The 27,670-nt window shown below is 37.6% G+C and overlaps 1 protein-coding gene across 1 annotated transcript in view; it reads left to right on the top strand.

The window, feature by feature from the left end:
• Window positions 1-27,496, top strand: part of LanB2 (laminin subunit gamma-1) — a 96,578-nt gene extending 69,082 nt beyond the window's left edge. Inside the window, exons 2-16 of the mRNA XM_089869901.1 lie at window positions 2,546-2,847; window positions 5,220-5,529; window positions 15,308-15,493; window positions 19,226-19,711; window positions 19,793-20,503; window positions 20,634-20,763; window positions 20,841-21,262; window positions 21,330-21,467; window positions 21,553-22,192; window positions 22,268-22,445; window positions 22,519-22,756; window positions 22,823-23,022; window positions 23,089-23,247; window positions 23,349-23,448; window positions 24,420-27,496. Coding sequence (XP_089726027.1) covers window positions 2,546-2,847; window positions 5,220-5,529; window positions 15,308-15,493; window positions 19,226-19,711; window positions 19,793-20,503; window positions 20,634-20,763; window positions 20,841-21,262; window positions 21,330-21,467; window positions 21,553-22,192; window positions 22,268-22,445; window positions 22,519-22,756; window positions 22,823-23,022; window positions 23,089-23,247; window positions 23,349-23,448; window positions 24,420-24,673 — 4,454 coding nt within the window. The 3' untranslated portion in view covers window positions 24,674-27,496. The remainder of the gene's footprint in view (window positions 1-2,545; window positions 2,848-5,219; window positions 5,530-15,307; window positions 15,494-19,225; window positions 19,712-19,792; window positions 20,504-20,633; window positions 20,764-20,840; window positions 21,263-21,329; window positions 21,468-21,552; window positions 22,193-22,267; window positions 22,446-22,518; window positions 22,757-22,822; window positions 23,023-23,088; window positions 23,248-23,348; window positions 23,449-24,419) is intronic.
• The last annotated feature ends 174 nt before the right edge of the window (window positions 27,497-27,670 follow it).

Genomic DNA, 27,670 nt, shown 5'->3' with positions numbered 1-27,670 from the left:
CTACTGCTTCAAAATATAGTTCTTGACATACCCCTATATAAAGTCATTTGAGCAAGGATTATGGAACACGCTTACAGTCACGTGGCATTGCCCAATCACTACTCCAGGAAATAGTAACACTACTGCTTCAAAATATAGTTCTTGAGATAACCTTGTTCTGCTGCAGAACAGAACACGTAGACGTCAGACTGCATCAGCGACTGTTTGTTTTTCAGATGCTTGACGTGGATTGTTTAAGAAGAAACCTTTTCTCCTTCGCTCCGTTGGGCGTTTTATTGAATTTTTAGTCTTTGCTTTCTTTTCTACCAAAGTTTGAAAAATGACAATGGAATTGTTTTTGATCGATGCCAGTCCACAGTCAGTGTTTTAGTTTTTTTTCTTTTTGATTTTTTTAACAAAATGCCATATTTTATTTTACGTCTCTTCCGTTTCCCCCCCCCCGGCTCCCAAAAACGTCAATAAAAGGGAAATAATTTACGCTTAAATGTTTTTAAAGAAGGTTTTCAGAAGAAATTCAGATTGTATACTGGCCATTGGTCAACCTCTGGGTTTTGAATTATTTTGCTGGCATATCTACATCGTTTCGTCTTGATTTAAGTCTATTTTATTTCAGACAGAAATAAATCAAATTTAATCCGAAATTATGATCGAGGTTTACTTTTCCTTCTTTTGTTTTTATGTTGATGTTGAAATATTGTGTTTTGTGACGTAGTTTTTTTCTTTGAAAATTCTAATATTGATAAATCGGATGTCTTTCAACAGAAAGCGTCACAGTTATGACATTATTATCTATTTAACTTTCCATTTTCGATTTTCAAATAATAATTTATCTAACTTTATGAAATTAATTATTACATTTCAGGTATTTAAAACTATCAAAATAGTCCATACGTTTATTAGATATGTTCCATAAGTATGACACTTCCAATACTTCGTTATTCTAGAGACTTACAGCTCGAGCTAGTTCGAGAACGACAAGCGAGAATTGAAGTCCTACACTCGGTGGTTAATTTTACAGTCCATCTTCCTATTTAGTCTGTACTAAGCCTTTGACAGCGCCTTACCAGGCGTCGCTTTCCCATTGAATCTATGACCTATACCTCACTCACTTCATGACAAGCTCCAGTTTGTAACCAGTGACAAACTTATGGAACATATCTTATGATCTTATATTAAGTCGAAATTAAACGTTAATACGAAACTTTAGTCCATCGAATGGTTTGCTACAATTAAGTTAACTGTGTGATAGTAAGTTGAGTTTAAAGTTAATTTTTAACCTGTTAGAAATATAAAGTTAATCGAGAAGATAGTACATAAATTAATTCGATGATAATTTTATGTTAATATACTTTATATTTAAATATTTTATTCTTCCTCCATTTCCGTTCACCTTTTTTCCCATTTTATTCAACTTCGGTTCTACATTTATTCAAAAATCCAAATCTTCATTCTCTGTTGAAAATTCGGTTTACTCATGGAATTTACGTTATCGCTGGATTCCTTTTTTCTTTTTTTGTTGGAAAATGCTTCTCAGTCGAATACTACTTCCACAAAACTTTTCTTACAATGAATATAAGCTGCGAAAGGCCCGACCTTCCAAGGTTTTTAGGGAAAAATGTGAAATTCCTTTGGAATTGAAAAGTGAAAACAGAATGAGTTAGGACTAGGAGGCCAGCCTGCCTTTTGCAGTGTAGTTCATATTAGTTGAGGCAATGAAGGAATACTAGATTACATGGAAATAATGCAGTACGTTATATTTAATCCTTCCGGCTTTGTATTCATTCATTTAAATGAGTTGAACAGTTAAACACGCGGGTTTATTGAAATTTTCGTTCTACCATTTTTCTGTTCTGTTGAATTCGTCTGGTATTTTGCGAGGTCTACGTCACACCGAATTCTTTTACACATCTGATAAATTTCGCTTCACGCAATTTTAATTCAGCTGTTAATTTTTATTTTAGTTAAATTGATTAACTTTTAAATTATTATGAATTATATTTTATGAACTAATATTAAATTTTCAAGATATACACTAGAATAGAGTTAGACGTACCTTTTCAAAAGTTGAGGGTAAAATCAGGGATAGATTTAATTTTAGAAGTAGGAATGGAGAACAGAGTAATCTGGGCTCGCGTCAAAGTCCCGGACCCCCTTCCACGGGACGGAGGGGCATGAAAGAAGAGGCGGGTCATAACAACAGAGGTAAAAAGGAATTACGTATTTTTCGCCGTCCCCGTCAGCAACGTCATCAAAACGTAGTTTAAGTGAGCCAATAAGATAATTTAAACTTTTCGTTACGTGTTGGAGGGAGGGGCTCTTTATTGGGCTATGAGTCGGACTGAAGTAAATACTAACCGTTCTCCATTCCTACTTCTAAAACTAAATCTATCTCTGTTGACACCAAAATATCAATGAAATGACATGTAAAATATAAACAACGGAGAGTTCATTATCATCTGCTTAATTTAGGGTTAAGATGGAACACACTGTACATGTAACAATGAACCCGCACTAATTTTTTTTCAACCCTTTTATCATTTGGCAGGTAAAGCGTTTGATATCACGTACGTACGTTTGAAATTTCACTCTCCGAGACCAGAAAGCTTCGCTATTTATAAGCGCACGAGAGAAAATGGACCATGGATCCCTTACCAGTATTATAGCGGCTCGTGCAACGGAACCTATGGAATTCGAGAAGGGGAATACGCCACAAGAGAGGATGAAACTCGACCCCTATGCACCAAAGAACACAGTGACATATCTCCTCTGAGCGGTGGAAGTGTCGCTTTTAGTACCCTAGAAGGAAGGCCGAGTGCCTACGAATTTGATAACAGCCCCATCTTACAGGTAAGGTGTCAAGAAATTTGTTAACCATAAGCTTATAAAAGATAAGTTAGCCTCTAACATTCCATGGAGGAAAATGACATGAGAAGTTAGGATAGACACCCGGTGCTGTCCGTCAGCCCGTTGGGACATTACCTTTCAGTCAGTCAGGGTAGGGCCGGGAATAAGAAAAATTTCTTATGGGACATTTGTCCTGTAAACCCCCATTTAACTGGAAAATTTACAGGACATTGTCCACTGGAGTGTGCAAAAACAGTGTCGTATCTTCTTAGTCAAGATATAAAAGCTTTGGAAAATTTATTGGTCAAAATGTCCAGTGAACCCCTTAGTTTTTTTTAGAAATTATGGGATATTTTAAAATCATATTGGACAATGTCCAGTGTACTGTGCTTATTTCCGGTCCTGGGCAGGAGCGCCATTAAATATGGAATTTTGAATGTCAACTATTTCAGTCCCTTTTTAGGCAAGCTATGGGTTCAAGTTACTAGACGATAGAAAGTAGGAAGTATATGCTTATCTTAGGTCCCCAGTGTTAGCCCACGAAAAGGTTTATAATTTCTCTATAAATCGATTTTCGGTGGTCACTTTGCCTACAGAATGGTTAACCATTCTGATCATCCATATACAGATATGTTCCTATTCGTTCACAGTGGTAGCGAGGTCAAACGCGCGGGTATAGCTGCAACACTCAGTCCGTGTAAAATACGTCCCATGACCTGTTTACTTAGAAGTCATGACTTCTAACTCTACTTACACAGTTGGGTAGAAAACGTGCCCTAATGAAGGCACTTGGACGGAATAAAAATTCAGTTTCGTGCCCGGGGTATTCTCTAGGAGATTTTTACAAGACAGAGAGAGAGCGTGATATTTTGTTTTGGAGCATGCAGTTCTAGTAAAATCGGATTATTCGCGCAAGACTTGTTTTATTTGTTAACGAGGGCGATGTTGTTCTTGAAGTTCTCAACTTTCACCATAGACATCAGAAACCTAACCTTCAAGAAAAGGTCTTTCTTAAATAGGTTTTTTTCAAAAGAATGCCCCAGAATCGTCTGCTTGACATGTATTGAGTTAAGATACATCCTGTACGTAAAGCCAAAGACGTTAGATATGGCTTCAGAGTTACCAGTCCACCAAATTTGATCCATATATTGGATTGTAAGGGGGACTATTTTACCACCGACTTTTGAATCGGGTCTACACGTTAAACATTTTTGGGTAGGTTTGCCGTTTGGACAAGAAGTGGTATCTAGTTTACTAGGGAAAAGGTATAAATTCGCCACATTTCTAGCTTTATCTCCAGTTCAAACGTAGGTCCGGATTTAATCCCCGCCGCCTCTAAATTACAGCCAGCATCTCATAGGTTCTTGAAAACTCACGTCAGCGCTACGCGAATGACGAAAATTACGCATTTTCCGAGTGAGGAGAGGCGAAATAGCCCGACCTCCTTTTACGTCCCCCCTTGCATTTTGAAAGGGGGACTGGGACTATGGGGTGCGAATACTTAGGCATCTTATACCTTCTCCCTAATAAACTAGATATCTCTTCTTGGTTTGGGGTATTTATGATAGCTATGACTAGGACAATATTCCTCGAAGTAGGCTACAATGTTTAGTCATTTAACAATACTTCAGTTTAAATTAACCGTAAGAAATGCAACTAGAAATCGTGCATGTGTCGCTGCAACAAGGCGAGGGAATTCGCGGGAAAATTTGTGTAATGTAACTCGACCAAACTATACATACGCTAGTTTCTAATGTATTCCCATGCAGGAACTTGTAGATACCTTTTAGGCTCGGTTGATTTTATTGATTTGTGTTTAAGAGTAGTTTTGTTTCTCTAACAGCATAAGTTTATAAGATATGCTTCTTAAGTTTGTCACTGGTTACAAACTGGAGCTTGTCATGAAGTGACGTAGGTCATAGATTCGAGGTAAAGCGACGCCTGGTGAGGCGCTGTCAAAGGCTTAGTACAGTTTAAATAGGAAGATGAACTGCAAAACCGAACGTATAGTCAATTCTCGCTTGTCGTTCTCGAACTAGCTCGAGCTGTAAGTCTCTAGCATTACGAAGCATACTTATGGAATATACCTTATAAACTTATGCTAACAGTAATTGGAAGGGTGTACTACACTTCTTGTTTTGGGTTCTTTTAAGGACCTTTGTTCTTCCTCTGTAGAAATGTCGAGAGGTTCTGTTTTAAGTTTTTGGATAAGGCTAAAGGAAGGGTTAACCAAATTTTTGTCGCTTTTAACAACAAGTTAAAAGAGAGCCTTCTCTTTATTTCGCCTTGTCTCCGATTGCAGCGACAAATTTGAACGAAGTTTTTATATTATTACGCAGAAAAGTGAATTACAATTGTCGTATTTTCTCATATAGGAATGGGTCACAGCCACGGACATTCGAATAACTTTGGACCGATTAAACACGTTCGGTGACGAAATCTACCGGGACCCATCAGTCTTCAAGACCTACTTTTACGCTATCAGCGATTTTGCTGTCGGTGGACGATGCAAGTGCAACGGACACGCCACCGAGTGCCTCGAAACCAACGACGAAAACAACGAGAGGAGGCTTTACTGCAATTGCGAGCACAACACTGCCGGTGTCGATTGCAACGAATGTTTACCATTCTACAACGATCAACCATGGGCCCGAGCTAACGCCAAGAACCCTCACGAATGCCAACGTGAGTACAGTACCATACTTTCTTTACTTAAGAATAAGAAGATAGTTGAAAATATCCGCCACTTTGAAGTTTCTTGAAAAGGTATTGCCGTCTATCGGTTGTAGCTTAAGATTCAAAACAGGTTTTTGGGTTGTTAAGATCTTAATGAGTTTATGGTAATACGTTGAAATTTGAGAAGAATAATTGTTTTTAAGTACGCCCATTGAATTTCCAGTTGCAAGGATTCATAAACGATTAAATATCCCCCTACGTTTAAATCAATTAGGGAAAACACCCAAAATTGAGGCACTGTTACGCAGTTGGATTATGAATTTTATTTATATCAACACGAATAAGTACATGCATGCTAATATGCATGGTTTGTGGGCTGGGCTTAAGAACTTTTTATCTGTCACGCGTCATAATTCTGATGGCGTCTTTCAAACTGTGATTTCATTTGATGATAGCAGCGCAAGGTTCAACGCGAGATAGATTATAGGCGAGGTAAATTCGTCATGCATGATGATGAGTCTATACTAAGTTTTTCCCATAAAATCCACCTAGATAAGTTGAGAAAAATGGCTGTTACACAATGATTTCTGATACTAACCATAAAAATCTAACAGGCTGGTACTTTATTTCAAAGACCATGAGGTCATGGGTGTTAAAGGTCTCAAACGTTCTCACTCAGCCCCCTAGCTTATGATCCGTTAAAATGCAAAATCAGGGGTAAACACGTAATAAATTTATCTTGGACGCACCTCCCTCGGGTGCCGATGTAATTCAAAACGATATTAGAAACGCATTAGCACCGCGGAGCAGACAAACAAACCATTATGGTCGAACCCAACCCAATGATTATAGTTACCCAAGACAAGAAGTAATCTATCCCAAAGTTATTAAAACCTCGAGATAGTATTCGGTTCTGCCCACTCTCAGGAACCAAAACACCTAGAGCGCAGGCGTCAAAAAGCGAGTTGAAATTCAAAGTTTTACCCCAGTGCCTTTCCCTCTGAAGGTCTTTTCAGACGTTACAACTTTTGACTCATCTAGAAGGGTCAAATAGTAATTGAGTCAGCAAAAACTGGCCAGTGGTCAATTTTTAATTTGGTGTTGATTCAACTTGTCCAACTTATGTTCATACGACCCAACTAGTTTATACTCAACTCAAGTTGACCCATCTAAATTAATCAAAATCTTGTGTCGTCTTAAAAAGGATTTAACTTCGGAATGATTTTCTTCTTGGACACGAGGTCAAACAAAGCTTTGTTACTCTGCAGCAAACAAAACGGTTTTCCTCTCTCGGGGTTCACGCAACCAGTGGCGCCGTTGGATTACCTTTCGACACCCACATAAAAACAAAACATCCTTTATATATCTTACCTCCAGGCCCCCGAATAAGGGCCCCCAAATAAAGCTAGTAGAAAATAAAAAAAAATACACCTTTTTTCGTTATTCCTTCATAATCCGTGGGCAGCTCTTCAGGTTGAGGTTTTCTAAGTTCTCACTGCGTGTTCCCATTTTAAAATCGCCTAAGCTAAAGGGTCGCCAGTGAGTCGCGGTGTATTTCGGCGTAGAATAGGTGTTTGGTCTTTGTCCGAATAGTGTTGTTGCACCTGTTCCTCTATTGTTTTGGTTTAAACTAATCATGGATTAAGCATTAATCGCGTTTATACCGAAGACGTGTTTGTTTGTCTCTAAGTCAACAACAAACTATAGAGGATTACAATGAGTTGTTTGGTTGCGTTAGTGATCTTTGTTTTGGTGTTACGAGGGTCCCTTGGCGATAAGCCACCCTTGAAAGGCAAGGAAATGCATGTATGGAATGGAAATTCTTGGGAACGTGAGTGTTTCAATTTAATTGTATCTACCAATAAGTTTATTTTTAATCGTGAGATTAATTAGATTTAAATTTAATTTGAGAATAAGGAGTTTTCGATATACTCCTGCTTTCCAGGAGTGTCCATGAAGGTTTGCAAATCAGTTTAATATTGAGAAAATAAGTCAGAGATTAGTTTAAATATTAAATTGTTAATTAGTATAAGTGAGTAGGGAAATTAATTAGGGATCTCATGCTTGAACATAATTAGATTGGATAGTGATTGACCCTCAAATATGTGGGCGAAAACGTCCAGGTTTTTTTCGAGTTAAGTCCTTTTCAATTTTAGGTTTCAAATTCGGGTTAACACAAGTTCTTGGGAAATTTAAAGTGTTCTATCACCTTTTTCGGTCAATTTCTGTAATGAAAATTATGCAATAGTTTAGTGTAATCATCCTAATTTAGAACGGTGTATCAACCAAGGCAGTGTTTGTTTGAATTGTTTCTGATGTTACACTTATTGAAACCATTCTGCTATGTTAGAAATCTTATAATTAACAGAATTTCCAGCGAAATTATCTTTAATTTCAAAGACCTCCTAAGATACGTTTTAAATCATCGAATCTAATTTTCAAGAATTTCATATTCACGATCAATATGTATATAAATATACAACCACTCGGAAAAGAAAATGCCTAAAAAGTTGAAATTGAAGTTTTGTGATTTGTTTTCAAGAAAACGTGTCTTACGCTTTGATTTCCATATACACGACGATATGGAAAATATTTCTTACTCTCTCTCCGAAAATTTCTTGAAATGAGCTTATGTAGGGAAAGCCAGACCCCAATTTAATATTCGAAGCGCCAAAAAAAGGCGCGGATTGTTCTTGACAGTTCGCAGCACGTGCTAAAGAAACGAGGGAGAAAAGGGAAGGGGACGGTAAACCTAACGGACCTTTAACGCATGCGCCTTTTAAAGTTCTGTCATCCCACGAATTCTTATGACGCACTTTTTTCTTGATCCTCGCCGTCGGAGGAAAGCGGGGAGAAAGAAGATAGCACCAAATCGGGGCATGAACGGAAAGCTAACGCCTTGATATAAACCTGGTGCTATTTATTTACGGAGGTGTTGATACCATAGCTTAATTCCCAATACCATTTTAATGTCTCATTTTAGGTTGTAGTTCAGAACCTCTTGTTGTAGTTCGTAACCTCACGTTGTGGTTCATGACCTCACGTTGTAGCTCATAACCTCAAGTTGTAGTTCAAAGCCTTTTGTTTAAGTTTAAAACCTTATGTCGTAGTTTATAGCCTCACGCTGTAGATCATGACTTCACGCGATAGTTCATTACCCCACGCTGTAGTTCATGACCTCACGTTGTATTTCATGCCCTTAAGTTGTAGCTCATAACCTAACGTTGTAGTTCATGACCTCACGTTGTATTTCATGCCCTTACGTTGTAGCTCATAAACTAACGTTGTAGTTCATGACATCACGTTATAGTTCATAACCTCACGTTGTGGTTCGTAACCTCACGTTGTGGTTCATAACCTCACGTTGTAGCTCATAACCTCACGTTGTAGTTCATTACCTCACGTTGTAGTTACATAGAGATTTCTCATTGGGCTGCAAAGATGGGTGGAGCTTCACTGACATCAAATTAACCCAAACCTATAACGAACTTACTGTTGCAACCCCTTTTTGTATGGTGAAGTTCCTCTTCCAATCTATAGAAACTGCTATAGTTACTTCCTCCACGATTCTGGCCTCCCCTTAAAGAAGAAGACGAGATATTTTGATATACCTGAGTGCTAGAATGTCCTATCTTTGCATTCTCGCAATTTTGAATAAATTCGTTTAAACTTTGAAGTTAAATGGACCAGGAAAGGAGTCAAAGACTCGTCTTGGATTCCCGGAGGATTGGGCATTGGCCCAGGGAAAGTGACTTCCTTAGGAATTGTCGATTCTTGGAAAAGGAAGCGCGGAGGAGTCTATTTTGCCTCATTACTTACGTAGTATAAATCATTTGGGGATTGAGGGAAATCAAGAGAAAATCTCGAGAATCGGTAAGAATAAGTGTTAGTGCTAAATTTGAAAGAAGTGATTAGGTAGATCAATTTTGCCAGACACACTTAAAAGGAAAATTATGGCAATTATTACTGGAAATTAATTTTAATTATTTTCTTGTTTTTTGTCGAAGAAATTTTACCAAGAAGCCACATATGACTAGAGAATGTATGAACATCTTTCTTGAGCTTGCATAAGTCAAACGTTTCGCACTAGGAAGTTAAAATCTTGCAAATTTGTGATGCGAGGTAACCAATTTGATCTTTGAATGTTCTCGCGTCTCAAATGCGTTCCTGGAGAAACATAGCCATAGAATCATAAGTTTATAAGATATTTTAATAAGTATGACACTTCCTATACTTCGTATGCCTGAGACTTACAGCTCGAGCTAGTTCGAGAACGACGGAAGCGAGAATTGATGTCCTACACTCGGTTAATTTTGCAGGACTTCCATCTTCCTATTTAGTTTGTACTAAGCCTTTGACAGCGCCCCAGTCACCAGGCGTCGCTTTACCTCGAATCTATGACCTACCTCGCTCACTTCATTACAAGCTCCAGTTTGTAACCAGTGATAAACTTAAGGAACATATCTTATCAACTTATGTTAGTAGTATTGTGAGGATTAGTACCAATTTAAATTGTAAAATACAATAGGTCTCATTACGGCCTTACGAATTAGCCTTAATTACAAAGTATAGGCTATATTACATTAACTAATTTCGAAATAAGTTTCACTTCGTTAAAATTTTAGTTTAAGCACTGCTTAAACGAAGATTCAAGATATCCTTAAAAGTGATATAAAAAATATCTCATTTGGATATTGCCTTTCATTCTCTGAGGGATTAAAATTTAACAGAATTTAAATTTATTTATTTATGAAGGTATTTTTTTTATTCGAAGTTAAAATCTTTTGAAAGTAAAAAAAATTCAATGAATTTTTCCTGGCGGGCGAGAATAAAAACCAGTTATTTTATTACAAGGCGCCTTACAATCATTGCTCAACTTATAAAGGTAGAAAAATCTCAGCTCCTTCTTTAGAAAAAAAAAGAAATAAAAAATCTTTTTGATTCATTCTGAATTTTATTACCTGCGTCGTATTTTGCATAATAATAGAGGAGGCCCCTTTTGTAGATAGGTGAGAGCAGCGTGGGTTTGTTATAAATCGTGTCGTACATGGACCTGCTTGAATAGGAAATTATATTATTTATTTATTTATTTAAATTAGTTTTTATTTTATTATTATAACGAGGGTTAAGTGTTTGTTTAATTTCTTGAACTAGCCCAGCTTCAAAATGGAATTTGTAACATTTGTTTGCTATTTTCTTTGTCCTTCCTGTATATTTAACTATTTATTTTGTTGAATTTAATGAATAAGTTAATTATTTCAAGTACTTCTTAATACTTTAATATTTAAATGGAAGCTTTTAAGGATCTAAGACCACAAAAATCTCAAGGGTTTCATTAATTTGACATTAAAATTTTGAATTTTATTCCTTGTATAAATTTAAAATGGAGGAAAGGCAATTATACTCTATATCCCTAACACGAGAGGGCCTTTCCCCTCAGACTTCGAAATAAGACAAGTCGACAATTCGATGGAGCACTTTTTTAATTCAAACACCAAGCCTCACTGGTCCTAAAGACTACAAGCATGGTTAGGGTACAGTATAACCCTTTTTCATCTATATTTAAAGACTAGGAGAGTATAATAAATTAGTTTCATCTCTGGAAAACAAAAATCAAATACATTTGTATAACACATAAATCAAAAAGTGTAGACAACCCCTTATGGATTGAGAGATCATGGATATGTATAAATGCAACGCATTATGGATTCCCATCTCTAAAATTCTCTATTCGCTTAGGCACCCACCCGTTCAGCAGAGAAACAAATATAAATTCCAACCTTGTGAGGGAGAGGGAAATTCACATTTTCTCTCTTTGGCAATGGGCGAAATCTCAAATTCACCATTCAGGACTCTCCGGGGAGCTATAGTTCTTTCCCTCGCAAATCCTAGCTACTTACGAATTTCTCAATTTAGAACCACCTCATCCGCGAGTGCGGTGGCCAGCTTTATGGCCTAGGTGGGAATCCTTAATACGTAGTATTTATACATATCCATGGTGTTGATAGCTCCATGCATCAATGATCGACTATTATGTAAATCTGATGATAGGTTTTTGGGGCCGAATTCTGATCAAATTATGATGCCTTCCCCATCCTATTGAGTTTACTTTTGAGTTCTTTTCGAACCCAAAATATACAGTATATTTTTCCCTTCAACCCCTCGAGGCTATTCATAGGTCTGTATAAGATTGCTAGTCTAGATATTGAGTCTACAACACGCACACCCAACCAAGACTGTTTTCTGTTCCCCCAAGTTATTTACCCAGGGTAATGACAACTGAAAAATCAATGTGTCGTTATGTGTATGTCAGGAAGAAACCTGCCATGCACATCATCATATTTCGACCACCAAGTATCCGCGAATGGATTAGAACGCTGTGGTACATTTAAAGGAAAGGTGCAGCTAGGTTTTTGCTATTAAATTAATGAATATATCAATATGAAACTGCTTGTTCCGAATGGCAATATTACAGAAGATATGAGTGATTAAGTTACCGAATCCTACGCGTTGGGTTTATGTGTGGTAAACATTTAGAGGAAATTAACATGCCCTTCTATATAAGCAACAAAAATATCCAGAGTAGCCAGTTTTAGGCCTAGTATAGTTTATAGAAGTGTAATTTCAGTTTGAAATTTTCATCATTATATATGCTCTATGGAGTGAAATGAAAAAAGTCTAAAGTTTGGATTTCCTTTAAACTCTACCCCTTATGGTTGTCAATTTTCTCCAGCAGGGATCCCGGCTCCAAAGGGATGAAACACTTTTAGTGGATGGTAGCTTTATTGTAGTTTAGCCAGGAATTCATACAGCTACTAGTAATCATTGTGTACCTATTTTAACTCAGCGTATCTAGGCGGATGTTATCGAAAGAGCTAGACTAATCATTATGAATGACGAATTTTACCTTAGCGCGCTTAGAACTTCGCGTTGCTACTAACAAATGAAACGACGCAGTTAGAAATACGTCATAATTATGATGGCGCGGGACGGAACGTAAATTCTTAAGCCCAGCCCACAAACCCCGCATGGTAGATATCGGGGCAAACAATGATTCCTGCCAGCTGTATGAATTCCTGAATATATACCTTATAATAGCTCCCGTTTCTTGTTATTTCTTCTTGTCCTAGCTTTAGTTTAATTCACTTGTTCTTGGTGGATCGACTAGCATAACATAGAATGGAAAGAACCAACCGCAAATGCATTTTATCGGAAATATCGTTTAAGAATCTGTTCAGTTCCCCTCCTCTGCTTCATTCTCCCCTGAGCAATCTTTTTCTGATTTCCCGCTGATAAATTGAGTTCGCCAAAAAATATAGAACTCAGATTTTTGCCCGAGATTGTAGTCGCTTTAACCTATATAGATATGAATATACAGGGTGTTTCTGATAAGTCTGGCATAAATTAAAGGGGATGTTCTTTGGGAAATCGATCGTAATTTCTATCTCCATTTTGCCCTAAGGGACACTGTTTTCAAGTTAACATTGATGAGAGTATTTTATGGATGACCCCTTAAATTTTAATTAAGAAACTTATTTAGACAATTATTTCTAATTTAATTATGGGGTCTTATCTAAAACACTCAAATCATAGCTCGTAAACAGTGTCCCTTGTGGCAAAATGGAGATAGAAGTTACCTTTTCGACTCAAAATCGATTTCCCAAAGAACATCCCTCTATAATTTAAGGTAGACTTATCAGAAACAACCTGTATATATGTATCACAGGAAAAATTATACATTTATAGCTTATAACTTGTCATATAGCACTTAATATTGAATATAAAAGGTTCAGAAAATTTCATCATTTTTCTTAACTTCGTAATATGATTTGTATGCATTTTTAAGGGATGAGTTTTAGTTTTAACAGGAATTTATTTATTTATAAAAAGCAGGAATGATTAACGGGAATCGTTGAGAGTGCATCGTAGTCCATCATCCCCCTTCCATGGAATGGGGGTAGGAAATAAGAGGCGGCCGTTTTTCCAAGGGGACAGAGATAAATATTAAAATGCTTATCTATTACTGTTCGCGTTAGCAACGTCCTTTAAAACCTAAACTCAGAGATCTAATAGACTACTTCGATGTAACTATAAGAGGGAAAGACACGGGGGTAAAACTTTGCCTTCCATCCCGCTTTGCGCCTGCGCTGTAGGCTTGGGGATCATGTCATGAGAGTGCGCAGAGACTTATGGCAATGTATTAACCCCCTTGGATGTCCCGATACTGGGGGTTACCTACCCCCTTTTTTACATCGAAAGGGTCTATAAGATATATCGAAAATTCATTTCTCGTTGACAGCCGGGTGTAGCTGTTTATTTGGATTATGAATTATTCCTGCTAATTATAAATGAATAAATTCCCGATTTAATTTTATTTGTATTGTGGTAATAACCTTTGAATTTATCATAAATGCAATATGACAAAGTGTAGGTAAATAAATAATTTATCGGAAATCGTTAATTTTGTTTGCGATTCTGATTGGTATTATTATATATCTATATCTATATATACTTCCATTGCAGCTGTTTTGGGATTATTATTGAACTAATTGAACTGTCGCTTTTGTAATATATGAACCGTCGAGATTTATCTGAGGGATTTTCGACATAATTATGGAGATAACAGATTCGGTAACGTTTTGGCTTTTGCACCGAAGAGTAGATTTCAAAATTAATATTGTCTGTAACTCAAACTAGATTACTAAGAGAAGGTAATTAAATTAGTGATGATTTCTTAAATAATTATCAAATTCGTTTATAGAACTTCTCATTGAAACATTTGTTTATTTTCGTCGATTTCTATTTTTACACTTTGAACTAATTTTAATCCGCTTTAAAATGAAAAGGCCTATCTTCAAATAATATTTATTATAACCTGAAATATCTCCTTTATATTTGCATCCGCAATTAATTCCTAGAAGACTAAATTAATTATTGCGCTTGCAACTTTTGGAATTTAAGATTTTGAAGTAACGCATTAATTAAAGGAGCATCTGAAACTCACGTTTAATACTAAAGTTATAAATTTATTAATTAGAAATTTTGGAAAATTAAGATTTCAGAAGGTGAAATTAGCTAGAATTCGATGAGTAAATACACGGTGTTTCTGATAAGTCTACCATAAATTAAGAGGGTTGTTCTTTGGAAATCGATTTTGAGTCGAAAATATAACTTCTATCTTCATTTTGCCACAAGGGACACTGTTTTCGAGTTATGATTGTATGAGAGTATTTTATGGATGGTCCCTTTAATTTAATTAAGAAACTGAAAGATAATGATTTCTAATTTAGTTAAGGGGTCATCCCTAAAACACTCAAATCATAACTCGAAAACAGTATCTATTAGGACAAACAAAATGGAGATGGAAGTTACATTTTCGACTCAAAATCGCCAGAAAAACATGGATTCATGGAACAATTAGATATTTTTGATAATAACGCTAGAATCGCATAGACAAATCGTGGAGAATACTTCACTTGATTGATTATAAAGTTTGAAGATTGAAAATAATTAAGCAGGTCATTAGTTTAAATTAAATTTTAATTGCTCATTAGTGTAGGCCTAGTTACATGTCAATCTGAGTTTTATATACAACCAATCTTACCAGACTCGTAAAATAACCCTATCGAAGTAAAGAACTTAAGAAGAAACTCCATTTGGCAATGTACTAGCTAGGTCTTAGACGGCGGCGGCAGCGGTGTAATCAACTATAATGTACTTCCCACTTTCTTCATTAACAACACTTTCAGCTAATGATTTTTTTCTCTTTTCTTTTGTATCGTTACAGCGTGTAATTGTAACGGGCGATCGAACAAATGTTATTTTGACCAACAGCTCTGGGAGCAGACGGGACACGGAGGTCATTGTATCGACTGTGCCGAGAACATGGACGGTCCTAATTGCGACCGTTGCAAGGACAATTACTACGAACGGGACGATGGTCGCTGCGTCGCTTGTAATTGTGATCCCATAGGTTCGTAACCATTTATCTATCTTTTTTACCTGGAGACTGTACCGTAGTCCAGCTTTTTTATACCGAGTTACAGGGGTATATTTTAGTGGAATTATCTTAGCTTGAAAAATACCAACCTGATGAAGAAATACTTCGTGAATGTCTTAAAATATCACTTGAATAGTGAGTTATACTAATATAACCAGTGCCGAATTGTCTACTAGGCACTGTAGGCACGTGCCTAGGGGCTCCAATGGTAAGCCTTAAGCTCTCACAGTGGACCCCCGAGGCCCCGAATGCCTAGTGCCTAGAGGCACCCAGGGTGTTGATTGTTGATCCGACACTGTACAGAACCAAGAAGTATTTTAATTGGTATGCTTCCTACCTAGGAACCCTTTTGATATTTCAGGAGGTTGGGTTGTAGGGTCCAGGGACAGTCTGGTAGTAGCACGTGGCAAGAAATTCTAAGTGAACCACGAGGTCTTTTGATTAATTTCCCATTTTAAGATGAAACTTTGAAAATTCGTTTCGTAGATCCGAAGTATAGGGATGATTTAACAAAAGATTTTAATGGGTTTTTGTAATTTCAAATTAAAATGCAAAAAGCTCCGTTAGAAGCGTTACGTTTCTAAACAACTATTTCATTAATATTCCTGAGATGGTCGAATAGTTTCCCTTATACTACGACGGTCGAACGTCGCACGCCGACAAAAGAAACTTTCTTTTTTTTCTTTATCGTTTTCCAATTATTGAGGCAAAAGAAGCAAGAAAGAACGACGCAACTTTCCACTCTTTTCTCATACACCAAAGACCTCTTGATCAATAACCTACCCTTCTCCCATGGTTCGTAGACTAAGAGGTTGGAAAACGTTAATATCCATTATTCAGACAGTGCCACAATATTTTTTTATTGTATGACCACGGAGAAATGAGGTAAGATGGAGGGGAATGATAATGGGCGACCTGAGGCACCGAAACTCTCCCCCTACGCCCCTACCCTTCGATAGGCGAATGTTAAGTGCTGCCACGTAGCGTCATTGTATTTCTATGAGAACTAGCTTCTATTTTTAAGATAGAGAGAGCGTCCTTTACGATTCCGTACTGTACGACCCTACGTCTTAAACGCTGCTGAGGATGCTGGGAGGACTTCGGTGGCGTTCCGTAGGTGGGAGTACAGAGGCAACGTTTTAGGTATTAGGGTTGCCACTCCATTCCTCTCTCCTTCAAGAGATAGGCCTAGGACTTGTTTACCGTATTAATGTTTTCAAACAAGAATCACTCCTAACTAACACGTTAGTCATAGCGACAGCTAGCCATACTATCTATGAACCCAGTCTTCATCTACAACCCAATGAGGTTCACAACGAAACATTTTGGGAGAAAGAACACTTTCTAGACTCCCAAATGTGTTTTTCCTCCTCCGTTTTCGTTTGGTCATCGCCTTTGATAATGGACCACCAAAAATATTTGGTTTCGCCCTCTGTGCTCTACTCTACGCCTTCAGTTTTATTTGTAAACCTTTCGTAATGGTTAAGAATATGGCTGAGTAAAGCGAGTTGAAGTTTTGAAGATTTTTTTTTGTTTTTGTTTTTCTACTCCCGTTTAACTTTCTTTTCCAAAACTCCCATTTAATGTCACAGCCACACGAATGTTGCGATTGCTTTGATTATACCTTTTTCCGAAAGAAGCACTTTATATACTTTTCTGGGAAGAATTTTCGTTTCGTCAGACATTTTTCTGAGTTTAAATTACTGAAATTTGGAGCGAAGTTCTCTGGAAACTTTGTAATTACACACATTTGAGAGAGACTCTCTTGAGCTGTCAGTCACGACTCGTGCACGAATCGGAAATGATACAATTTACTGACATAGTAATGGTGAAATAGTACGTACGCAACCTTAAGCTCAAACCTTAACCCTATAACGTGTAAGTATGGGTCTGCCGTAGAGGCTTATGCTCCATGCGAGTCAAAATGAAAGAGACTGTGGCGACATCTACGTTCAAAAGTTGGAACTTCAGTCCAGAGCAGATTATAGGCATGGGCTACTATTGTATCTGGCGTTGGAAGAGACGGAGATCACACGTAGTTTCTGTTTTCAATTAATCCTCCACCAGGGGACGCCCTTATTTCACTCAACCCTAAGTTCCATCAAAATCTCTATGAGGTTTAACATTATGAGGATTAATATTTGAAAATTTCGCTAACACAAGGAAGGGACTATATCTCTCTGGGCACAAATATGACCTTAGTTTAACCTTATCCTTCAGCAATAATGTTCAATTTTTTAACTAGCCTTCTAAGTACCTGTCATCCTCGTGCACCTCTTATGTCAGATTCTTAAAACTTTCACATAGAAATTTTTTTTAAAAAAAAAACTGGACAGAAAAAAATTCTTCAACAAACTTGAAAGTTAGCCTCGTTACCCTTTCATTTTTTTTTTTCATTCTTTTTCTACGAAATCAACCCCCATAAGATGCGTTCCTTTCCGCCTTTGAAGATGCGTCTCGCTAGAAACGATTTTTCCCATACGACGACCCCCTAATGACTCGGTTTTTCACAGTCGTAAATTCTGTTTTTCTTTCTTTCTACCTCAAAAGAAGAGTACGTTAATTTATTAATTTCTCACTTTAATATTGAACATTTTTAAGCTAATTTTTAAATACAATGTGTTTCTGATAAGTCTGACATAAATTAATTGGTGTGTTGTTTGGGTCGAACTTAGTGGAAAGCCCCAAAGGACATGCTGGGGTCTACAACATTTAGTTAGGGAGAGGTATGGGTTCCCAAAAATTTATGGGCCCCAACAACAAGGAAATGGTCACGAAAGATATTGTGGAAGCAATTTTCCTGTGAGGACTGAATATACTCACCCCTTGCGAGAGATCAAAATGAAAAGAAACTTAAAGCCTATTACTACCCAGTTTTATCGCCTCAGTTTTAAGACTATTGTTAGACTGTTTTGTTTTAAAATACGTGACACTGTCGTCCGGTTTATCACTTAACAGAAAATGTAGCCCTATCAAACTTAAAGTTGAAGTAGCTACTACATTTTATTGAAACAGTCTATCAATTTAGGTGTTGGGGAAAAAAATAAAGAACGATGTTTTCTTTATTTTTATCCATCCTTTGGCGGAAAATCGTCTTCCCAGAATGGGTAGATTCATGAAGACCCTGCTTCAAATTGCCCGAGAAACACATTTTCAAAGTCATTAATGGCCAGACACTTTTTAAGTTATTTTTTTCCCTCCACATTCAAAGTCAAGCAAAGAACACCGCTGTGTTTTTTGTCCTTACACTTTATTGAATTCTCTCATTGGTATGCCATGGGACGCATCCTTTATTGGAGTTAATTTCAACATGATTATGCAATGGTTACAAAAGCACCATGCTCTAAACGGTCTCATATCATTAACGGTGTTAATACTGCAATCTTGAATTGGTATGAACTCTTACCCTCTACGCGAAACTTAATGCGCCATTAAAAACTACCTCCGATGTAATGGGCTGCTTTGAAATGGTTGTATTCAGTCCCGTTTTACTTGGCACTAAAGCCGAAGGTATGGAAAGGGTTATGGGGAGTCAATAGTGGGGTCAAAAGACGTGAGCGGGTCGTTCACACGTACTGGTAACGGGTAGTTGATTATAAGAACTTTAATCATTGATGTCCGTGAGGTTGTTTAACGCTGTTGTTAATTAAAGCAGGTTCCTTTTTTTTGTGTTCATTCTTTTCGTATTACTTTTTTTCTCATTAGGTTCTCGTAGTTTACAATGTAACCAGAATGGTCAGTGTATCTGCAAACCTGGTGTTACTGGGGATCGTTGTGATCGTTGTTCGCCCAATTACTACGATTTTTCGGCTTTGGGTTGCAGACCTTGCGGATGTGACGCTGCTGGTAGCTTTGAAAGCACACCCGACTGCGACTCAAACACTGGTGATTGTCGTTGTAAGGAGAACGTCGAAGGCCAACGTTGCGATCGGTGTAAACCCGGTTTCTTCGACCTAAAACTTGAAAACAAACTCGGTTGTCTTCCTTGCTTTTGCTTCGGACATTCTTCTGTATGTAACTCAGCTCCTGGTTACTCCAAACTCTCCATCGACAGCAGTTTCAGCAGGGACAGAGACAAGTGGCTTGCCATATCGTACACTGGAGAAGATCAGCCTTTGTTGTACAATAATGTCGTACGAACCATTTCCGTTAATTCAACAGGAAAGGAGCCTGTGTATTTTGTTGCGCCTGGTTAGTGGCACAGTGTCTTTGATTAAATGCATACGTAACTGTAAAAATACTAATTAACTTTATGTCTTTGTTCTAATGTAGCTCGTTACTTGGGCGATCAGAGATCTTCCTACAATCAGTATTTGACATTCACGCTGCGAAGTAGTGAAGGAGCTCAAGCCTCCGTCGAAGACGTAATTATCGAAGGTGCCGGACTTAGAATATCCCAACCCATCTTCGGACAGAACAACCCATTACCATCCAGTGTTAACCAGGAATACAGATTCCATTTGCACGAACACTTTAATAGCGATTGGACTCCGCGCCTCAACTCCCGTGATTTTATGACAGTCCTATCCAACATTACTTCCATCAAGATCAGAGGCACTTATACGCCTTCCGGTCAAGGATACTTGGATGACGTTGTCTTGGAATCGGCCCAACGCGTCTCTACTGGTCAAGAACTGACATCCATCGAAATGTGCACGTGTCCTGATAGTTACATCGGACAGTTTTGCGAGTCTTGCGCTCCGGGATTCCGTCACGATCCACCGGGTGGCGGGCGATTTGCTACTTGCGTACCGTGCAATTGCCACGGACACGCCAGTTATTGTGACTCCAATACGGGACGTTGTATTTGCCAACATAATACCGGAGGTGATAATTGTGAAAAGTGCGCGGCTGGTTACTATGGAAACGCGTTACAAGGAACGCCGAATGACTGTAAACCTTGCCCTTGTCCGAATCAAGGACCTTGTACCGTTACTAGTTACGAGGAAGTTGTCTGTTTGAAGTGTCCTAAAGGTTACACGGGTAAGTACCTTTTTCACTTGCTCACGTAAATTGGATCATAAAGGCTTTCACTTTTGAACATTGTTGCATTGGATAGTCTTAAGCCACTTTGTTTTTTGTTCTGTTTACTAAGTTATTTTGTATATTTTAGGCCAACGTTGTGACCGTTGCGTTGATGGTTATTATGGTGACCCAACTGGTCGATTAGGACCATCCCGGCCATGCGCACCGTGCGATTGTAACACCAACGTTGACACGAATGCCGTAGGCAACTGCAACACGTAAGTTACTTTAATTTCTCCGTTCTTATTAGATCTGTGGGTTGTTATCACCAACTTCACCGACGGAATCCTTACAGCACATCTGGAGAATGTTTGAAATGTATTTACAACACTGCCGGTGCTTACTGCGACAAATGTCTGCCCGGCTTTTACGGCAATGCTTTAGCAAAAGAAAAGGGCGACTGCCAATCCTGTAGCTGTTACGCGCCCGGTACCCAAGACCAAGGACGTTCCAGTCTTCTAATTTGCGATTTCCAAACTGGTCAATGCCCTTGCAAGACCCACGTAATCGGTAGACAATGTGATAAATGCCAGGAAGGTTTCTTCAATCTGGACAGTGGTAGAGGTTGCGAACCTTGCAATTGCGATCCTATTGGCTCTTTCAATAGAAGTTGCGACGTCAGAAATGGACAATGTTATTGTCGACCAGGTGTTACTGGTAGAAATTGCGATGTTTGTCTGCCTTATCATTATGGCTTTTCAGTTGACGGCTGCCGAGGTTAGTTCAAGAAGAGGCGTTAGAAATTATGGGTCTGTATAAAATTATTATCCATGTTTATTTTAAGAGTGTGAATGCGACCCTGTGGGATCTACGTCACTTCAGTGCAACCCGAATGGACAGTGTCCTTGCAGACCCAATGTTGAAGGAAGAAGGTGTGAAAGGTGTATGGAGAATAAGTACAATAAAGACGTTGGCTGCGTTGGTAAGTTTAATTTTCTTTGAAAATATGATATCTATCAATGATCGACAATAAGTCTCATTTGAGGGTTACCATGTTCTTTTTACAGACTGCCCCGCTTGTTATTCCCTTGTCCAGGACGCGGTCAATGAACACCGTCAAAAATTGATGGAGTTGGCCAATCTTTTAGACGAAATTGAGAAAAATCCGCAAGTTATCAATGACAACGTCTTCGAGGACCGACTTAAAGAAGTCATGGACCGAGTGGACAACTTGTACGTCGACGCCAAGGGTGCTGCTGGAGATGATGGCAATTTGGTGGCCAAATTAAAAGAACTAAGAGACAGAATCGAAGCCGTCCGCGAAACTGGTTTACAAATCAACGATATTGTATCAGAAGCGGACAAAGTTAGCGAAGTCGGTGTCAGAAACATAACTCAGGCCGAGGACATTATTAAAAGGACGCAAGAGATGCTCGCTGCCATGCGTAAGTTCTTGGATCAAGACGGAAGAGACGCGTACGAACGTGCTAAAGAGAGGTCTGACCAGTCTGGTCAGAAGTCGGCAACCATGTCCGAGATTGCCAAGGAAGCCAGGAAATTAGCCGATCAACATGAACGCGACGCTAACGAGATTGAAGAAGTGTCGAAGGCGGCTTTGGATACTTCGAACGAAGCCTTTAAGTTGGCTACGGACGCCATTGATTCGCAGAAACAAACTGGTGATGATATCAGGAACCTGAAAAGAGAGTAAGTACTTGCTCCATACTCTGAATCCCATTAGAACTTAGCTATGACTGTAGATTGACTAATGGTTCTCATTAGACTCGCTGATACGTCAGACTTAGTTGGTAAAACCAAAGCATTAGCCACTGAATCCCAAAAGGAGGCGAGCAAGGCTTACGAAGACGCACTCGAGCTTAAACTAGATGCGGATTCGTTAATTCCACCAGAAGTTGACGTCATGGTCATGTTGGACCGTGCCGAAGACATAATCAAAGAAGTAAGGACGCATCTTTTACTTTTTTGGTGAATTCATAATCCAATCTTAAAATATGCCAAAAAATTATAAACAGGCCCAACGAATCCGATCGGAAGCGGACGATTTAATAGACGAACATCAGGGTACTTTAGACGACTTAGGGGTGAAGAAAAAAGAAGCCAAAGAACTACTGGAAGAAAGCACCAGACAGCAACAGATCACTGACGGACTTCTCGCTGATGTTGATGCCGCCTATGACAAGGCAAAAGAAGCGGTTAAATCAGGGGATAAGACTTTAGAGGATGCCCAAAAGACCTTAGAAACACTACAAGGTAAGATACCTTAGGTTCTTATCGTCCTCATGGACATGGTGTTAAATTAGAATGCCCCTGTCTTAGGTTTTGACCAAGTGGTACAAGAAAGCAAGGGTAAGGCGGAAGACGCCTTGAAAAAGGTTCCGGAAATCAGAAAGATTATTGGTGAAGCTGAGAAAAAGACGGAGGCCGCTGAGAACGCGTTGAGTGGCGCTCGACAAGATGCAATTGAAGCCATGAACACTGCCAAACAAGCGCAGAAAGTTGCTGAAGCAGCTTCCAGGGTACGTACACTAGGTCAATTGTTTTTGCGATAGTACTTCGTCAGCTAATGTTGGGTATGCTTACAGGAAGCCGGTGACATCTTGGCCAAAGCTGACTTAACTAAAGATAAAGCCATAGAGATGGGTGGTCAAGCTAACGACCTTCAAGTAACTGCTGGTGAAATCGAAGCCAAAATGAGAGACGCGGAAGAACAAGCTAGAAGAGATGAGAAAGCAGCCAAAGATGTAAGTACATGCCTCATGATGATTACTTAAGTTATTTCAAAATCTAATACTTAATTAATGTTAATGTCTTCAATATGGTAATTAATTTTGTTCACCTCCAGGCTCTGGAGCAAGCCAATCAAGCCAATATTAGCGCTTCAGATGCTTCCAAAAAAGTTCGAGACGCTTTAGCTTTGGTTGATAAACTTCTTAATGATTTGGGTAAGTCCTATGTTATAATTTTTTTACGCTTGCACTTAGTGGTAGTCAATCATGCTTAAAAATTCTTTGTGAAGCAACTAAGCAATGGTCCTTTTATTGGTTCTTTTCACAATTGTTTGTCTCAATTGGAGATTGCTATGGTTCATATTTCAAAATAACTTTAGGGTAGATTGGAAATGAATGTTTGGCAACATTATTTTTGTGGTACTTTTGGTCTGTTAGTAGTGTTTACTTAAGACCAAGAACGCATTCGAGGCCTGAGAACATTCAATGATAGAATTGATATATTCATGGCCGCCAAACGTTCTCGGGTCTTATTTGGGGTCTTATTGGGTCCTTATTTTATAGAGCTTTGCCTAATTTTGTAATTGCACCATTTCATTGTAAATACTTTTTGGTTCATTGAGAACCCATATGTACTGATTTTCGCCTTTCAACAATTACTTACCATCATATTATTTTTAACAAAACTGGTTCATATCCCTCCCGACTCACCCTTTCCGGGGTTGAGAACCCGTACCTTAAATTACCCGCACTTACCATGCCTAATTGCACGAAACTGGTAATGGTTTTGTAGGCAATAGTTGTATGAAACTAAATACGTCAAAACTGAGCATAAAATGCTTGCCCCTTCCGGGTTGCGGACCTATACCTTCAATTCCCGTCCTTACCATGCCTAATTACTTACCATCATATTAATTGTAACAAGACTGAGAATTATCCCTCACGACTAACCCTTTCCGGGTTGAGAACCTAAACCTTGAATTCCCGCACTTACCATGCCTAATTGCACGAAACTGCGTGATGGTTCAGTAGACAATAGTTGTACCTCAAGACTGGGCACAAAATGCTTGCATTAAGCTTTGAAGAATGCCACTGAAACCGAAACTCCTGGCCATATCCTTAAGAAGACAGTACCAACATTCAAAAATAATGAATGTTTTGGCCTCGTCAATGACCGTTCCTTGTAGATAACATCGACGACATAAATCCCGACGCTCTAAACGATTTGGAACAAAGGTTGGAACAGGCGGAACGCGAAATGCGCGAAGCCGACTTGGACCGCCGGACCGATGACTTGCGTGGCGCTCACGAGAGTCAAAAGGAGATGATGCGAGATTATGACGCGGAAATTGCCCAACTTAGAAAGGACGTCGCCAATATCCAAGATATTAGGGAATCGTTGCCCGATGGATGTTACAAGAGAGTTGTTCTCGAACCTTAACTTAAAAAGGTGGTGATCAAAAAATCGACAGCGACCAAAAAAAAACCCTCAAAACTATATTAGGATTTTTTAACGATTAATAACCGGCCTACGCTTTAGATATCGTCGCATTATTTATGACTTAGACAGAACTTGAAGCGAAACAGCATATCATTTTCAGGTAGGTAAGCCCGATGATCAAAACGTGACGTGGCCAACTTCAGAAAACGTATTTTAGTGAATTTTGTAGCAATGTTTTGAAATTTTGCAACGAGCGCAATCAGTTAGGCCTACGAAGTTTTGCAACGAGCGCAATATTTTTTGAAATTTTGTAACGACTCCTGTATGTAATGCCATCTGTTAGGAGGTTTCGCAAGGTCTTACATTCTTGCACCGCAATCTTTTGCAAGATTACAATATGTTATATGCCGCCACCTGTTAGGGATTTTTTGTAACGTCCTTTACGTGCAGCGCCATCTATTAGATAGTTTTGCAGAGTATCTTCTTTTCAGCGCCATCTTTTATTAACTTTTTTGCAAATAAATTATTGCTTTAAATTAATTTAATTACCATACATATTTCATAAATTTTGCGACGTATCTATAGCGTTTTTTTTCTAAGCCGCGTGAAAAATTTAATACGACGTACAATGTGGGGAGGAAAAAAATTAATTCTAAATCGGTGCTCACATGTAATGTGTGCGTGTTATTGGGAAAATAACAAAAGAAAAAAAAGCAACAACAACCAACTAAAATAACCAACCCTAAAGCGTTTTTTGTATAATCTCAAGGTGCTAACAAACAGATAAACAAACAAACAAAATATAAAGTGAGCAACCGATTTTATGAGATGTGTGTTATATACATATGATAGTCAAGTCGAAGACGTTTATAATAATTGTGCCTTTTAAAACAACAACAACAAAAAATTAATGATGACATAAAAAAATAGGTGGACCTGCCGTGTTTTTTGGAAATATTTCTAGATGTTTTGTAAAAAAAAAATATCAACTGACAATTACCTAAAGTCCTTTCCTTTATTCGTTAAACCATCTCCAACAATTTTTAATTTGCCAATTTTTTTTCTTAATTCTTTTCGCAGTTGTAAATTTTAAATTTCTTTTCGATTTTTTTCTATCACAATCCTACAATAATATTTAAAAATATATATTAAAAATCTTGGCTTTAATTTTAGGCAAATATGTTAAGAAAAGGGGTAGGTCATTCTCTAATTAATTTGAATTAAATTTAAGGGAATGATCTGACCCTCCGGAATTGATTATTTCAAGGCTTCAATTAAATTGACTTAAGTAAAGTGGGCATTAAATAAATCGTGTTAATAAGTGTCCCCCCCCCCCCCCAAAAAAATAAAAAAAGACCACAATGGAAAGTTTCTCGTAATATTTGACAAAAAGAAATTTGTACATTATCCCCCCCATTTTATTTAATAACAAACGTTACGTTAATATCGCTTTTAATCAAATTTTGGTGAGATAATTTAAATATTATAGACTATAAAATAATTAATATTAAAAGTATAATTATGAAAAGGATAAAAGAAAAACCCTCTACCTCGTATCGTTTCTATATACTCATCCCCCCTCCCTTAAAAAAATTTGGTTGAGTTAATTAGGTTTCCCAATTTTGTTTTTTAACTAAACAAATTTTCTTATTGCACCCAAAAATTAGGCCTATTATATTATTTTTATTTATTTTTTATGGGCTATTCTTGATTGTTAATTAGGGAACTTCATGCTAGACTGCGTATTTAGTTTCAAAATTACTATAGTAAAAATTAAACTTCAAGCAAATAAGGGGCCCTTCTTATTCATTAGGCCTGGTGAGCACTGGCCCAGGGGACCCCCACAAACGATTGGTCATATATGGGGCCCAGGGGCCTGTAATGCTGTCAAGACGCCACAGTCTGTTTAAAATTATGAAGCATAATCTACGTTTTTTTTCTCACCTAATGCATTCTATTGGATGATTACTTTAAGTCTCTCTTCAAGGTCAAACATTTTAGCCAATGGAAAGCGTTCTTCGTAAGTGTAGGAAAGATTATTGGCGGTTATCTCTCTCGTCTCTCTTCAAGGTCAGAGCGAACAGCCAATAGGAAATTTTCCTACTATTTTATACTATACACACACTTAGAGATATAATTTTGGTATTATGGTTTAATAGTCATATACTATATTTTAATTAGTTAACGGACGTAAACCGAATACCGAACATATCATTAACTAACTATAGGCGATAAATAAATAAATATAATAGTTAACCAAGATCAAATTAAATATATAATAACTGTGTCAAAACGGGCTCAATGAGCTTAATGAATCTAATCATATATACGTTTAATTTAATTATAATTAACGTAAAAGTACGTGCCAATATTAATTAAATTTATTAATGCTCCTTTTTGTTTTTGGATATCAATTATTTTATTACCAATTTTTTTTTTTTGGTTTTAAAATATGAATCTCACTAATAACAAACCCACTGCCATTTGTGTGAATGGGTCTATACTACGTTTTGTTTTGGTCTAGAAATATTTAAAAATACAAATTTTTTAATAACTGCCACTTAATTACGGAAGAAAATTATTAAGTTAATTAACAAAGCCAATTTAATTATTTTTCCCTCTTTTCTTGTTTTAATCGTTAATTAATCGGATGAAATCAAAATAATTATTAATGATGATTATAATTAAGTAATTAATTAAGAGTGGAGATTTTTGTGTTGCCAACATTCATTTCCATTTTTGTAGCTTATTCAATACAAAAAGCGAAAAAAAACTCTAAAAAAAAATAAAGTAAAAAAACCAACTGTTTTAACCCCCGTCTGATATAGGGTGCCTATAATTTTACCCCAAATACCTAATCCTTAATTAATTAAATTTAAATCTATTTAATATTAATTTTTACAGGATTTAGCGTCAAGAAATACGAGTAAGATTCTAATTTTACGAACATCCTGTTTGGTATGGTTTCTATAATTAACCCTAAATTAAAGATATGTA

This window comes from Phalangium opilio, unplaced genomic scaffold, assembly GCF_054372755.1.
Source record: "Phalangium opilio isolate 3A_F unplaced genomic scaffold, DU_Popi_V2 ptg000031l_1, whole genome shotgun sequence".
In the NCBI taxonomy this organism is placed as follows: domain Eukaryota; kingdom Metazoa; phylum Arthropoda; class Arachnida; order Opiliones; family Phalangiidae; genus Phalangium; species Phalangium opilio.
This window is presented reverse-complemented; position numbering and strand designations above follow the sequence as displayed.